General features: G+C 41.2%; 1 protein-coding gene across 1 annotated transcript in view; it reads left to right on the plus strand.

Annotated features, from left to right (window-relative positions):
• Positions 1-11691, plus strand: part of LOC124271036 (protein crumbs-like) — a 113005-nt gene extending 101314 nt beyond the window's left edge. Inside the window, 7 exon segments of the mRNA XM_046706094.1 lie at positions 146-299; positions 1653-1879; positions 3208-3429; positions 4629-4826; positions 6769-8697; positions 9215-9742; positions 11160-11691. Of these exon segments, the coding sequence (XP_046562050.1) occupies positions 146-299; positions 1653-1879; positions 3208-3429; positions 4629-4826; positions 6769-8697; positions 9215-9742; positions 11160-11413 (3512 nt within the window). The 3' untranslated portion in view covers positions 11414-11691.
• The last annotated feature ends 725 nt before the right edge of the window (positions 11692-12416 follow it).

Below are 12416 nucleotides of genomic sequence, written 5' to 3' on the forward strand. Positions count from 1 at the left end.
GCTACCCACTGCCCTTACAATCTGTAACTTCATCGCCATGCAGCAACAACACTCACGCTCAACAATGCCAGGTCCAACAATCTCTCTCTCTCTCTCTCTCTCTCTCCATCTACCACACTGATATTCTTCTCTTAATCCTCCGTAGTGTCAACGCCAGACACAGGAGTGTTTGGGTCAGGAAGTGGGACGGTCAGCAGCTACATCCTCGTGTCCATGCCACTGTTCATCGGGAAGCTTCACGACCACCCTGCCATCGACAAGTGGAGACTTCGACCCAGCAAACTACCCACCTTTGAGGGGTATGTGATGCATGATTAAAGTACAATCAGTCAATCATGACCTACTTTGAATAACCTTGAGTACCAGGTCAAGAAAATCTAAGTATCATTCCAGTCCATCAGGAGAATAGTATGTAACTAGAGGAAAATAGTATATAATATAAGGAAACAAATATTCAATGCCAGGAGAATAGTAGATTATACTGAGGAAAATAGTATATAATATAAGGAAACAAATATTCAATGCCAGGAGAATAGTAGATTATATGAGGAAAATAGTATATAATATAAGGAAACAAATATTCAATGCCAGGAGAATAGTAGATTATATGAGGAAAATAGTATATAATATAAGGAAACAAATATTCAATGCCAGGAGAATAGTAGATTTTACGAGGAAAATAGTATATAATATAAGGAAACAAATATTCAATGCCAGGAGAATAGTAGATTTTACGAGGAAAATAGTATATAATATGAGGAAATTAGTATATAATGAGGAAAATAGTATTAAGTTGTGAGGAGAATAGTAGGTAATACATGTTTTTGTATAAGGACCATAGTATATGATGAGGAATATAGTATTTAATGTCATGAGAGTCATAGGTAATATAAGGAAAGTAGTATTTAATGTCAAAGGGAAATAGTATGTAATGCCATCAGAACAGCATACAAAACTATTGTACTTGCAAATAGTGTTTCAACAATGTCCAGAAAAGAAGACAAAGTGTGGGGTAGGCATCAAGCAGAAAGGAAGCTAGAGGTTCACTCAACCTAAAACAAACCTTTCTTTCATGACATTTTCTTTTATCATTTTAACAACAATGCTGAAAAGAAAGAGATCACTGGAAAAAAAGCTTGTTTCGAATTATGGTTCTTTGACCAAATATTCATGTAGTGAAGGCACGGTTAGCATTGATTGATGGGACAGTGAAGCATATTCAACTAATTATATAGAGAATACTAAACGATGTCCTGTGTAATACTGTATTATGAAACTACCAATACCATTCACTCATTTCATAAAATGGGATTACACTGGACTTAGTTTAGTATTTTATTTATTACTCACCCAACATTAGCAAAATAATATCGAGCAAAGTACTTTTATCTTAAGAATTCACGAGTGTGATGACTCTCAGCTTTCCGCGAGTTGAGCAAGGTCTAATACTATCGTGACAGAGGCATTAGCATTGTGACGTCATAACTGTAAACCACTTTGACGTCATACGTACGGCATCACGCGATCTTATTACACAATGTGTAATAACACTGTAAAATTATTAAACAGTGATATCTTCAACAGGTGAGTAATAAATCTGGTAATGGCATTCTGTTGGTTCATGTATAAAAGAGTCCATGTTTCTTCTCCAGGTTTGAAGGCTGCCTGCGAGATCTGACCATCAACTACAACCCCATTGACCTCAAGTCCAATGTAGCTTCCATATTTGGCAACGATCCCCCTTCCCCTACCCCAGGGTGTAGGCGGGAGGAGACATGTAGCCCCTCCCCCTGTCAAAATGAGGGCGTGTGTGTTTCTGGCTGGGAGGGGCCCACTTGTCAGTGTCCGTCTAACTACCACGGACAGAACTGTACAGATGGTAGGTACAGGAGGTTACGTTGGCCAACTATTGCACTTAAATCAAAGTATAGTTGATATCATTATTGATGAAGCAGACAGATGATATAACAGATCATAGTCATTAAAAATGTTGCTTTTTCAACTTCTATTAGTGCAGTTCGGTTACATCTGGAATGAACCATTACATTTGTGTTGATTGTTACTTTTGTAGAAGCATTATTCACCTGTGGAAAATCTGGGTTAGAATTGGTCTTCAGCATCCCATGCTTGTCGTACGAGGCAACTAATAGGATGGTCAGACTATTTTCAGACCACCGCCATGTAGCTGCAGTCAGGGCCCCGGGCCCCGGATAAGGGTACATGTACGGATAAAACATGTGCACGATACGGTAGGAAATAATTTAGAAAACGTAGCAGATACGACCACAGCAATGGTGTACGGTCTTAGAATCATTTACAGACGTATTTATCTGAAAAAGTATTGTTTTATTGTTTATTGACCTGTTTACACAAGAGTAGCAATGCTGTGGTGCATATATGAAATGAAACACAAGATTACTGATATCCCATTAAATTCCATTCAGCACTCTAAATGTACACTTAAGTTTTACCAGTACTCCTATATTGAAAAAATAAGGAGTACGTACTCCTGATGTTGAAAAGTTATCTGGAGACCTGAGCAATATTGCTGAGTGTGGCGTTAAAAAACTGCAAAAACAAACTAAAGCATTATGTAACCCTGATTATCCTGGAGGCCTTCAAGAATCAGCTTTGAACATGTGTGGAAGCGAATCTGAGGCTTCAAAGTGATTTGCCAGCTCTTCAACTGATGTGCCAGCTCTTCAACTGATTGGCTGCTGCTGTGACAGTCTATGGTTGTTTCTGTGTCTACGTCTAAGCTAATGCTAGATTTTAGTGCACTGACATACGAACATAATTAAACAAATAAGAACAATATATTGAATTCAACTGACCAATCCTTGAGTTATTGCCTTTATAACACGTTCCAGGGTTACAACCGGAGTGAGTGAGTGAGTTTAGTTTTATGACGCACTCAGCAATATTCCAGCTATATGGCGGCAGTCTGTAAATAATCGAGTCTGGACCAGACAATCCAGTGATCAACAGCATCAGCATCGATCTGCGCAATTGGGAACCGATGACGTGACAACCAAGTCAGCGAGCCTGACCACCTGATCCCGTTAGTCGCCTCTTACGACAAGCATGGGTTACTGAAGATCAATATTCTAACCCGGACCTTCATGGTTTGGTTACAACTGGAACCTCTAAGGATAGTAACATTTGAAGATGAATTAGTACCTGATATAGATGGTCTCTCTTCTTCAGTGTCCTCATCGACCTTCAGCGGCAACAGCAGCTACATCCATGTCACCATCAACAGGTCCATGTTTCCATTTGGAGACACAGGCAGCTTCGATTTCAGGACCAGGCAGGCTACCTCCACGCTCGTCTACCATGAGCTGTTCTACAGCAATGGGTTGCTTAGCAACCTCATAGAGTACCGGACTTACAGGGAGAAACTCCAGATCAGCATCACAGGAACAAGCAGTGAGTTGAGGGAAATTGTTTTATATAATTTGAGTGAACTTCAGTTTGAGATGGAATGGAAACATTTTTATATTTATATATTTAGGATATTTATATACCGCACATATCCATGCACCTAGTACATACTCAAGTTGATGGGTTTTTGTCCCTCAATCATTGGATGTCAATCTCAACGACACATTGTATTATTAATCTCAACTCCCTGGGGATCATACAACTCTTGCAGCCACAAGGCGCACCAAGTTATTGTGGCTTTCCCATCCTTACGAGGGACCCATTCACAGCTGGGTGGACTGGGACACATAGTCACAGTAGTTCCTTTCCACTCAGCGGCTCAAGTCAATATTGTTGAAGATTTGTAGTTTCAGAAAATTGTTCAGATTGATGTTATTGTGGTGTTCTGTAGGCGACAAAATATGTTAACAGGATTCCATTCCACAAGTGGCCATCTTAGCAATGTTTTGTATGTTTAGTTGTAATACACAAAATAAACAAACAAAAACAGGCCACTCCCACTATTAGACTACTGTTTCCTACACAGAGAGAGAGAGAGAGAGTGTGTGTGTGTGTGTGTGTGTGTTGTCTACAGGGTGTTTGTTATTGATTAGATAAGCAGTCTCTGTTTATATTTATTTAAGACTTTTTAGATATTTTTGTTATGTTTATATTTATTTAAGACTTTTAAGATATTTTTGTTATGTTTATATTTATTTAAGACTTTTAAGATATTTTTGTTATGTTTATATTTATTTAAGACTTTTAAGATATTTTTGTGTTTATTGTGCTTTTAACACAAACAGTGGTAAGACCACTTTTCTTACATCACCTTTTTGATTTACACAGCGCACACACTATTTTTGTAGTATAGGATTGTGTTAATGCAAAAATATAATGAAGGCAATTCTTGATTAAATTCAGTATATTACCCCTAAACCTAAACTTAAACCCATCCCTAGATACAGCTGTTATGAGAAAACCTTTTTGAGCAAACTACAATATCAAGCTCTTGAATATTCAATGTTAACCCTGGTATTTCTCATCGTTTACATGAAAACCTTGGAATCATGGGAATAATTTGAATGAGTCAAACAGTTTGTATTTGACACGCAGTGTAACGAGGATCCTCTTAAGTCAGTGATTTTCTACATCTTAAGTGATATAGTGTGTCGCTGAATTTCAGATCCTGTTGTATTTTTCAGGGTTTTTGGAACCTGTGACTTTTGCTAAAACTGTTGCTGATGGCAACTGGCATACTGTGTATTGGCGCAGACGAAACAACCAGCTGAGGATTACCATGGATACGGAGACAAGGACGATACAGACCAGCTTTAACCCGTATGACAACAGACTTAACACCACCATCATGGTGTACCTGGGTGCCAAGCCCTTCAGACCAGGTGAGTCTTCATACAGACACAGGGGCGGTGGGCTAGCCTAATGGTTAAAGCGTTGGCTCGTCACGCCGAAGACCCGGGTTCGAATCCCCACATGGGCACAATGTGTGAAGCCCATTTCTGGTGTCCCCCGCCGTGATATTGCTGGAATATTGCTAAAAGCGGCGTAAAACTAAACTCAGTCAGTCAGTCATACAGACACAGGAGCAGTGTGCAAATAGCCACTGACCCACTAGCCCGTATCTAGTAAAAATCCAGTCAGGCAAGTAAATCTCCACAGTCAATGGCCCAACTGGCTAGTGAATTTTCATGGGGTCAGAAAATGTGTCATTTTGTAAATATATCACTCTCTCCGATTTGTTCATTTATAATACACTTTTAAATTATGCAAGATTATGACCAAATAAAAATGATCATCGTATCAGCAGCTTAATAGTGAAACCCATGTCTACATTCAAATTTCGGGCTAGTGAATTATTTTGTGGGCTAGTAACTTTCAGGCATACCTAGCCCGACTGGCAAGCAAAATTTGGAAACTATTTCGTACACTTCATGTGAGGTGTGTCAGAAGGTCACATACACTACCAGTATGTGTCCATACTTTTGTGGGTCGTCTTTTGTGCAATGTCACCCCAGCATGATAAGGTAGAACAATTTGATATTGATGAGAGGGGCGGTGGAGTAGCCCAATCGTTAAAGCGTTAGCTCGTCACGCGGAAGACCCGGGTTTGAATCCCCACATGGGTACAATGTGTGAAGCCTATTTCTGGTGTCACCCGCCGTGATGTTGCTGGAATATTGCTAAAAGTGGCGTAAAACCAAAATCAGTCAGTCAGTGATATTGATGAGAGGGCGTGAGCTTTTAATCTTAGTTTTTGCATTGTCTTGCAGCTATTGGGTTAGTGTAGGTGATGGCTCCCCTCGTTGGCCTTGAACGTTCAAAGTTCATATTGCCTTGAGGGGGAATGCAAAAATATGCATACAATCTACATTATGAAGAGTTTGTGGCTTTGAAGTCCATTAAGTTCATGTCGGCAACTGAATGGTGTAAAGATGGTTTGCTCAGATGAAAGAGATCATAACATTTTGTCTCAGGTTTCTAGAGAGGCCAAAGTGTTAGTTGTAGGGCCTAGTATGTTCATCATCAGCCATTAATTTCTGCTTCCTGGCATCTAAGGTACTTGGAAACTTTCTTTCATTTCTTATCGACCACGTGTCTCAGATACACTAGGCTTTAACTGAGCAGGTATATGTACTATTGTGTATAACTAAAGCATTGCTGTAGTGACACAGAGTGCTGTCCAAACCAAGGGAGATAACTCTCACCAACTACATAGTGTCCGCTAGTTTTAATGAAACAATGGCAAAGCTTACCAGAATTGTTTGTGATGCACTTAGGCCTTCATCTAAGGCAAGACAGAGTATTAATACAGTGGAAGCTGTCTAAACCGGCACTTGTCGGGACTGAAGAAATAATCGGGTTTAGACAGTGTGCCAGATTGTAGAGCTGACACGGTTACCTACGACTAGAGCTGAACCAGTCTTGTCACTCCCATATACATTGTTGTATCACATGGTTCTCTCAATTAGTGCACACATCGACTCAACTCACTAATTACATGTACAAGTGAACTAAGATTAAATTATCTTTGTCGGAAACCATGTAGTTTCAAGGCAGGATTAATTGGTGACAATACACATTCGGACGACTCCTTGCTGCATGCCGGATTAGACAGCGCTGATTACTGTATGAACACATATTCGGGCGGCTCATTTCATGCTGAGATCCAGAATTGACAGCTGCCGGATTGCAGAGCTTTTAAATGATGATAAATGTATTAGCCTGGGACAGGACCGAGATTTTATGCCAGTGTTGACAAGTTGCCGAATTTGACAGCTGCCGGTTTTGACAGCTTCCACTGTATAACTATGATTTTTTTTCCAGGTGATCCCAGTTATATGATTGGCTACTTCAAGGGTTGTTTACGTAACGTGACCTTCAACAACCAGTACCTGAACTACCTGCCTAGCCACGCCCCTCAGTCAGGAGTGGATGCCAGGAATCACAGCGTACGAGTTGGTTGCCATGGTGACGACGTCTGCCACATCAGCCCCTGTTCTGCCAACTCCTACTGTAAAGATAAGTGGAACGATCACTCGTGCCTGTGTATGGAAGGCTGGGAGGGAGACAACTGCCTTCAGAGTACAGATGATTGTCAAGGTCAGATGTGTCTGAACGGTGCCACGTGCGTCGATGGTCACAAACAGTTCACATGTTCATGCACCCCTGGATTTACTGGGCGGTTCTGTGAGTCGAGCTACCACCCCTGTAACTCCAACCCCTGCTCCCCGACCAACACAGAACAATGCTTGTCTACCACGCTCATCGACTACGAGTGCAAGTGCAAGCCGGGATGGTCGGGCAGGAACTGTACAGAGAATGTAAATGAATGTGAAGGCAATCCTTGTCAGAACCAGGCTACATGCTTAGATCTTATCAATAGTTACAAATGTGAATGTCTGGATGATTACTTTGGTGACAATTGTGAGTACAAATACGTGTGCTCATCCAAGCAGTGTTTCAACGGAGGCCGATGTGTTTCCAGCGATGACAACGCAAACTACTCCTGCTTGTGCGACAAGAGATACATCGGCCGCAACTGTGAGACATTCAACTACTGCTACAGCCACCAATGTAGCCCCAACTCCACCTGTGTCCAGAGCAACACCGCCTACGCCTGTAACTGCAGCACAGGCTTCTATGGTGCTTATTGTCAGTTCCGGGATTATTGTGAAAGTCAGCCTTGTACGAATGGTGGCGAATGTCGTAACGACAAAGATGGTTTCCGATGTCAGTGTTCGTTTTTCTACACTGGGAACCAATGTGAGACTGCTGTAAATCAGTGTAAGTTTAACCCTTGTTATAATGGTGCTACGTGTTTCTTCAACGAAAGTTCTCCCGACCAGAAATACACCTGTCTGTGTCATAATGGGCACACTGGACAACACTGTGAGACAGACATTGATGAATGTGCGGAGAACCCGTGTCAGAACGGTGGAACATGTCAACAGAGCTCTACTGATACTTCCAAGCCATTTTACCCAGGGTTCAAGTGCACATGCAAATCAGGATTTACTGGACTTCGTTGTGAAAATGACACCAACGAGTGCGACAGCCAACCTTGTAGACATGGCGGAGTATGTGAGGACTACATCGACGGATATCGCTGCGTCTGCTCCAAGGGCTTCCTAGGTATCAACTGTGAATATGACTATCGAGGGTGCAGCTCATCTCCATGCCAAAACAATGGTCGATGTGCTGAAAACGAGGACAAATCGTACAAGTGTGAATGTCCGCCTGGCTTCAGTGGAACGTACTGTGAAAATGATATAAATGACTGTGAGTCCCACGTTTGTCAGAACGGCGCCAGGTGTGTTGACCTTGTCACTCAATATAAATGTGAATGTCTTCCAGGATATACAGGCACCTTCTGCGAAAATATTACCGATTCGTGTTTCAGTCAGCCATGTTTTAATGCAGGGAAATGCACCTATCAGGGTTTGTGTAGCTGCTCGGACGTCATCTCGCGCTGCGGCTGGCACAATGAGACCTGTCAGGCTCAGTCCTGCTTCAACAGACCAGGATGTTCGGCACACTCCGAGTCCTATCTCTGTGACTGTCGGGGGACTGGCTTCAAGGGGCAGCAGTGTACCGAGGATGAGGACGAGTGCGCCATAGTGGGTTGGTGTCAAAATGGTGGAGTGTGTGACAACACTGTTGGAAGCTTCAAGTGTGACTGTACAGGATTCACGGGCAACAGGTGTCAGATTGACATTGATGAATGTAACAGAACCAACCCATGCTATAATGGAGGTAAGAATTGTGGAAATACAATCATTGATAAAAATACATTAATAAATAATATATTATGTTTTCTCGTTTCAGACAAACTATTGCAAAAGTTATAAATTCTAATGATGTGTTTGAGGAATATTGCAAAAAGAATACAGTTGTTTCTGGCATGGTGGTTGTCTCCCTTAGACATCGCAGGATGTACTGGTCATTGATGCGATAATTAGTCTCTCGCCCCATATACATGCTCATTGGCGTAACCAAAGTAGTAAAGATGTCTCACTTTCATCACTTTGAGCATAACTCAAACATTAATCTCAGATTTACAGCTATATTACTGATAACTCTTAGTGGTTAAATCATTTCCCTGTGATGTCAAGTGTGTGGGTTTAATTCCCAACATGGATAAAATGTCTAAATCATGTTTTGATGTTGCTAAAAAGCAGAATAAAACCCAGCTCAATCACACACTTATGTACATAATATAATATTTGTTTTCTGGAATTTGTTGATACATTTTGACTCTGCTCTGTTCCAGGTATCTGCGTGAACTTGCCCGGCTCGTTCCGCTGTACCTGCCCTGAGGGATGGACTGGTCCAACATGTGGACAGAACATTGATGATTGTGAAACAAAACCATGTCAGAACGGGGGACAGTGTATAGACCTCATGAACAATTACGTCTGCATCTGCAGTGGCACAGGTTTCCATGGTGACAGGTGCCAAAACAACACAGATGACTGTGGCGGCCATGTTTGTCAAAATGGCGGTCGGTGCATTGATGGAATTAAATCATACACATGTGATTGTGCTGGAACTGGGTATACTGGCGCCCTCTGTCAAACCAAGGAGAAACCGTGCAAGAGTGGTCCTTGTATGAATAACGGAACCTGCATCGATGTGGCAGAAACATTCACCTGTGACTGTGTAGGCACTGGGTACAGCGGGACTATTTGCCAGGTGGATGTAGATGAGTGTGTGATGGGGTCACACAGGTGTAGTGAAGGGTCCAGCTGCCTCAATGTCCGTGGTGACTACAACTGCACATGTGCAGCTGGGAGAGGTGGTAAGCAGAAAATGACAGTATTACCTGCCCATTGAAGACATCAATGCATTTTAAACTGATTTATATTAGATCCTTGTCAGAATGATGAAATCTGATTGGTCCACATGATCTTGATGAAATACCTCATATCATGCTAAAACCCATGTGGAAAATATGCATAAAGTCAGAAAGCGAACATAAAATATCCAAATCATCATCATCATCATCATCATCATCATCATCATCATCATCATCATCATCATCATCATTGACCTAGCTAAAATGAAAAAGGCTGTTACGAGCCAAAGAAAGTCAGGTGACACAATGCAGCTCATGTAACCAAACCTCCAACAGCCATTTTGTACAATTTCGATTTCTTTAACTTCTTGAACAATGGTAGATTGAAACAAGTTGATAAGATAAAGGTATACTCCCCAGGGAGTTGAGATTGATAAAACGATGTGCCGTTGAGATTGACATCCAATGATCGAGGGAAAAATACCAGCGCCTTGAGCATGCACCAGTTGCGTGGATATGTGTGCTATATAAATATACTATAATAATAATAAAATAAAGGTATTGTTCCAGCAGCACTTGAGGTATATGTGTAATACTTAACATATGATGCAGAAAATAACATCAACCATTGTGATACTACTACAACACTGGTGTATGCATGACGATTGGGAGCTTGTGCTGAAACCTGGTTGATTAGACATATTAGATATAGGAGTACTCGCTTAAATTTTATAGCTACTGTTGATATCATCCCATTGTTCTAACTATGTGTTTAAGTCTAAGAAGATGTTGGCATTAGCCGTTTACGGGTAAGACCTTGAATTGGGTTTTCATGAGGGCACTGAGACTTTGGAAAGTGGTGTCAGTGTGGATAAGTCCAAACTTACTTTTGTTGATGAGTGTCAGTATTTTCGATATGAAAAACTTGAAACAAAATAATATTTCAAATAATATCAGTGTTTTAGGTATAAAAGCTATCTACCATATGTGGCAGAGTAAATTGTGTGATTGTAATATAATAATAATAATAATGTGGGTATTTATATAGCGCTACATCCAGGTACTAATACCCGCTCATGGCGCTACAATACTATAGGAGAAAAGAAAATAGTTAAAACTATTTACAGAGAGACAATTGAACATAGAAAGTCTAGTAATAGGCAAGACGAAAAAAGTGGGTTTTTAGAGATGATTTAAATGTGTCCAAAGATTCAGCATTCTTGATGTGAGTGGGCAAGTTGATATCTGGTATGTCTCACTTGTCAGCAAGGCATTTTGATGTCATTTTTAATAGCCATGTCTCCTAGACGATGTCACCTCACCCAAGTGATATCTTCTGTAGAATCCAGTTAAGATCGATTGTCTGATAAAAGTGTAACACCTAAATATTTCCTTATTTGGAATTGCCTTGCTCTTTCAGGTCGTTACTGTGAAACAGCTGTTGCACTTCCGGTGGTTGGTGGAGTTACTGGTGGCAACGAGGGAGTTGTTGCAGCGTGTGTGGTGATACTGCTGTTACTGGTGGTTGCAGCTTTGCTGTACGCAGCGTGGTATACAAAGCGCAGTCGCAAACTTCAGGGGAGATATAAGCCAGCCCAGGTCGAACAGAGGTCAAGTGCAGAGATTCCTATGGAGAAAATGATTGACCCAACGAATGGCGAGAGACTCATATGATTAAAGAGAGGCGGGAGATACATTTGAAGCCAATGGGGAGATCATCGTGAGAGACATTAGAGACTTGAAGGAGATATTGAGAAAAATACATGTAGCATGGAGAAGCCTTGTGTCACACATAGAGAGAGTCTTCTGTCACACATGGAGAAGTCTTCTGTCACACATGGAGAAGTCTTCAGCCACACATGGAGAAGTCTTCTGCCACACATGGAGAAGTCTTCTGTCACACATGGAGAAGTCTTCTGTCACACATGGAGAGAGTCTTCTATTGACATTGTAACAAATGAACAGGACTCTTAGGCACGTGGAGAAAGACTCTGGCATGAAAAATAGAGAGGACTATCAAAGAATTTGTCGAAACTTTTTGGTTGAGAGTCGAATGAGACAGCAGAAGAGTGAGTTGTATACAACAGACTCTGAGAGTCATATATAACAGAGAAACTTGTATTTGACAACTGAATGAGATCTTTCCATGTCTGAGGAATTTAGCTGGAACTAGGATGCTGAATTGAAAGATGTGGGGTGGCAAGCTGGACAAATAACACTTTTAATTACCTTTGTGAGAATGAATGTGAAATGGAAGAAAATATTCAAGGCTCAATCTTCCTTCATGTTTCATCCCTCTGTGATTGCACTGACTTAGGAATCTCACTGTACATTACTGACCACTGATAAAGGTGGTTACTGACCAACTGAATCTTTGGTGTCAAGGACACTTATTCTGCATATTGAGTGTGATTGGACATCAGGCTTGTGCCAAGTTGTTCCTGCACCATTTTGAATATTGAAGCACCAAACATATCATTTGCACATTCCGGTTATATTTGGCCTTCACCTTGACCTTGAATGCTCAAGAGGTTGTGTGGACTGATGACCTTGACCTTGAGTGCTCTGTCGATCTTGTCCAAGTGTTTATCAGGACTTTCATGTTACATTGACCTGACATACCCAGTAGACATCTTGTAGGTGATATCTGAATAGTTCTGTTACCAGTTGATGTCTC

Source organism: Haliotis rubra, unplaced genomic scaffold (genome assembly GCF_003918875.1).
Source record: "Haliotis rubra isolate DU_JTF1 unplaced genomic scaffold, ASM391887v1 Scf157, whole genome shotgun sequence".
In the NCBI taxonomy this organism is placed as follows: domain Eukaryota; kingdom Metazoa; phylum Mollusca; class Gastropoda; order Lepetellida; family Haliotidae; genus Haliotis; species Haliotis rubra.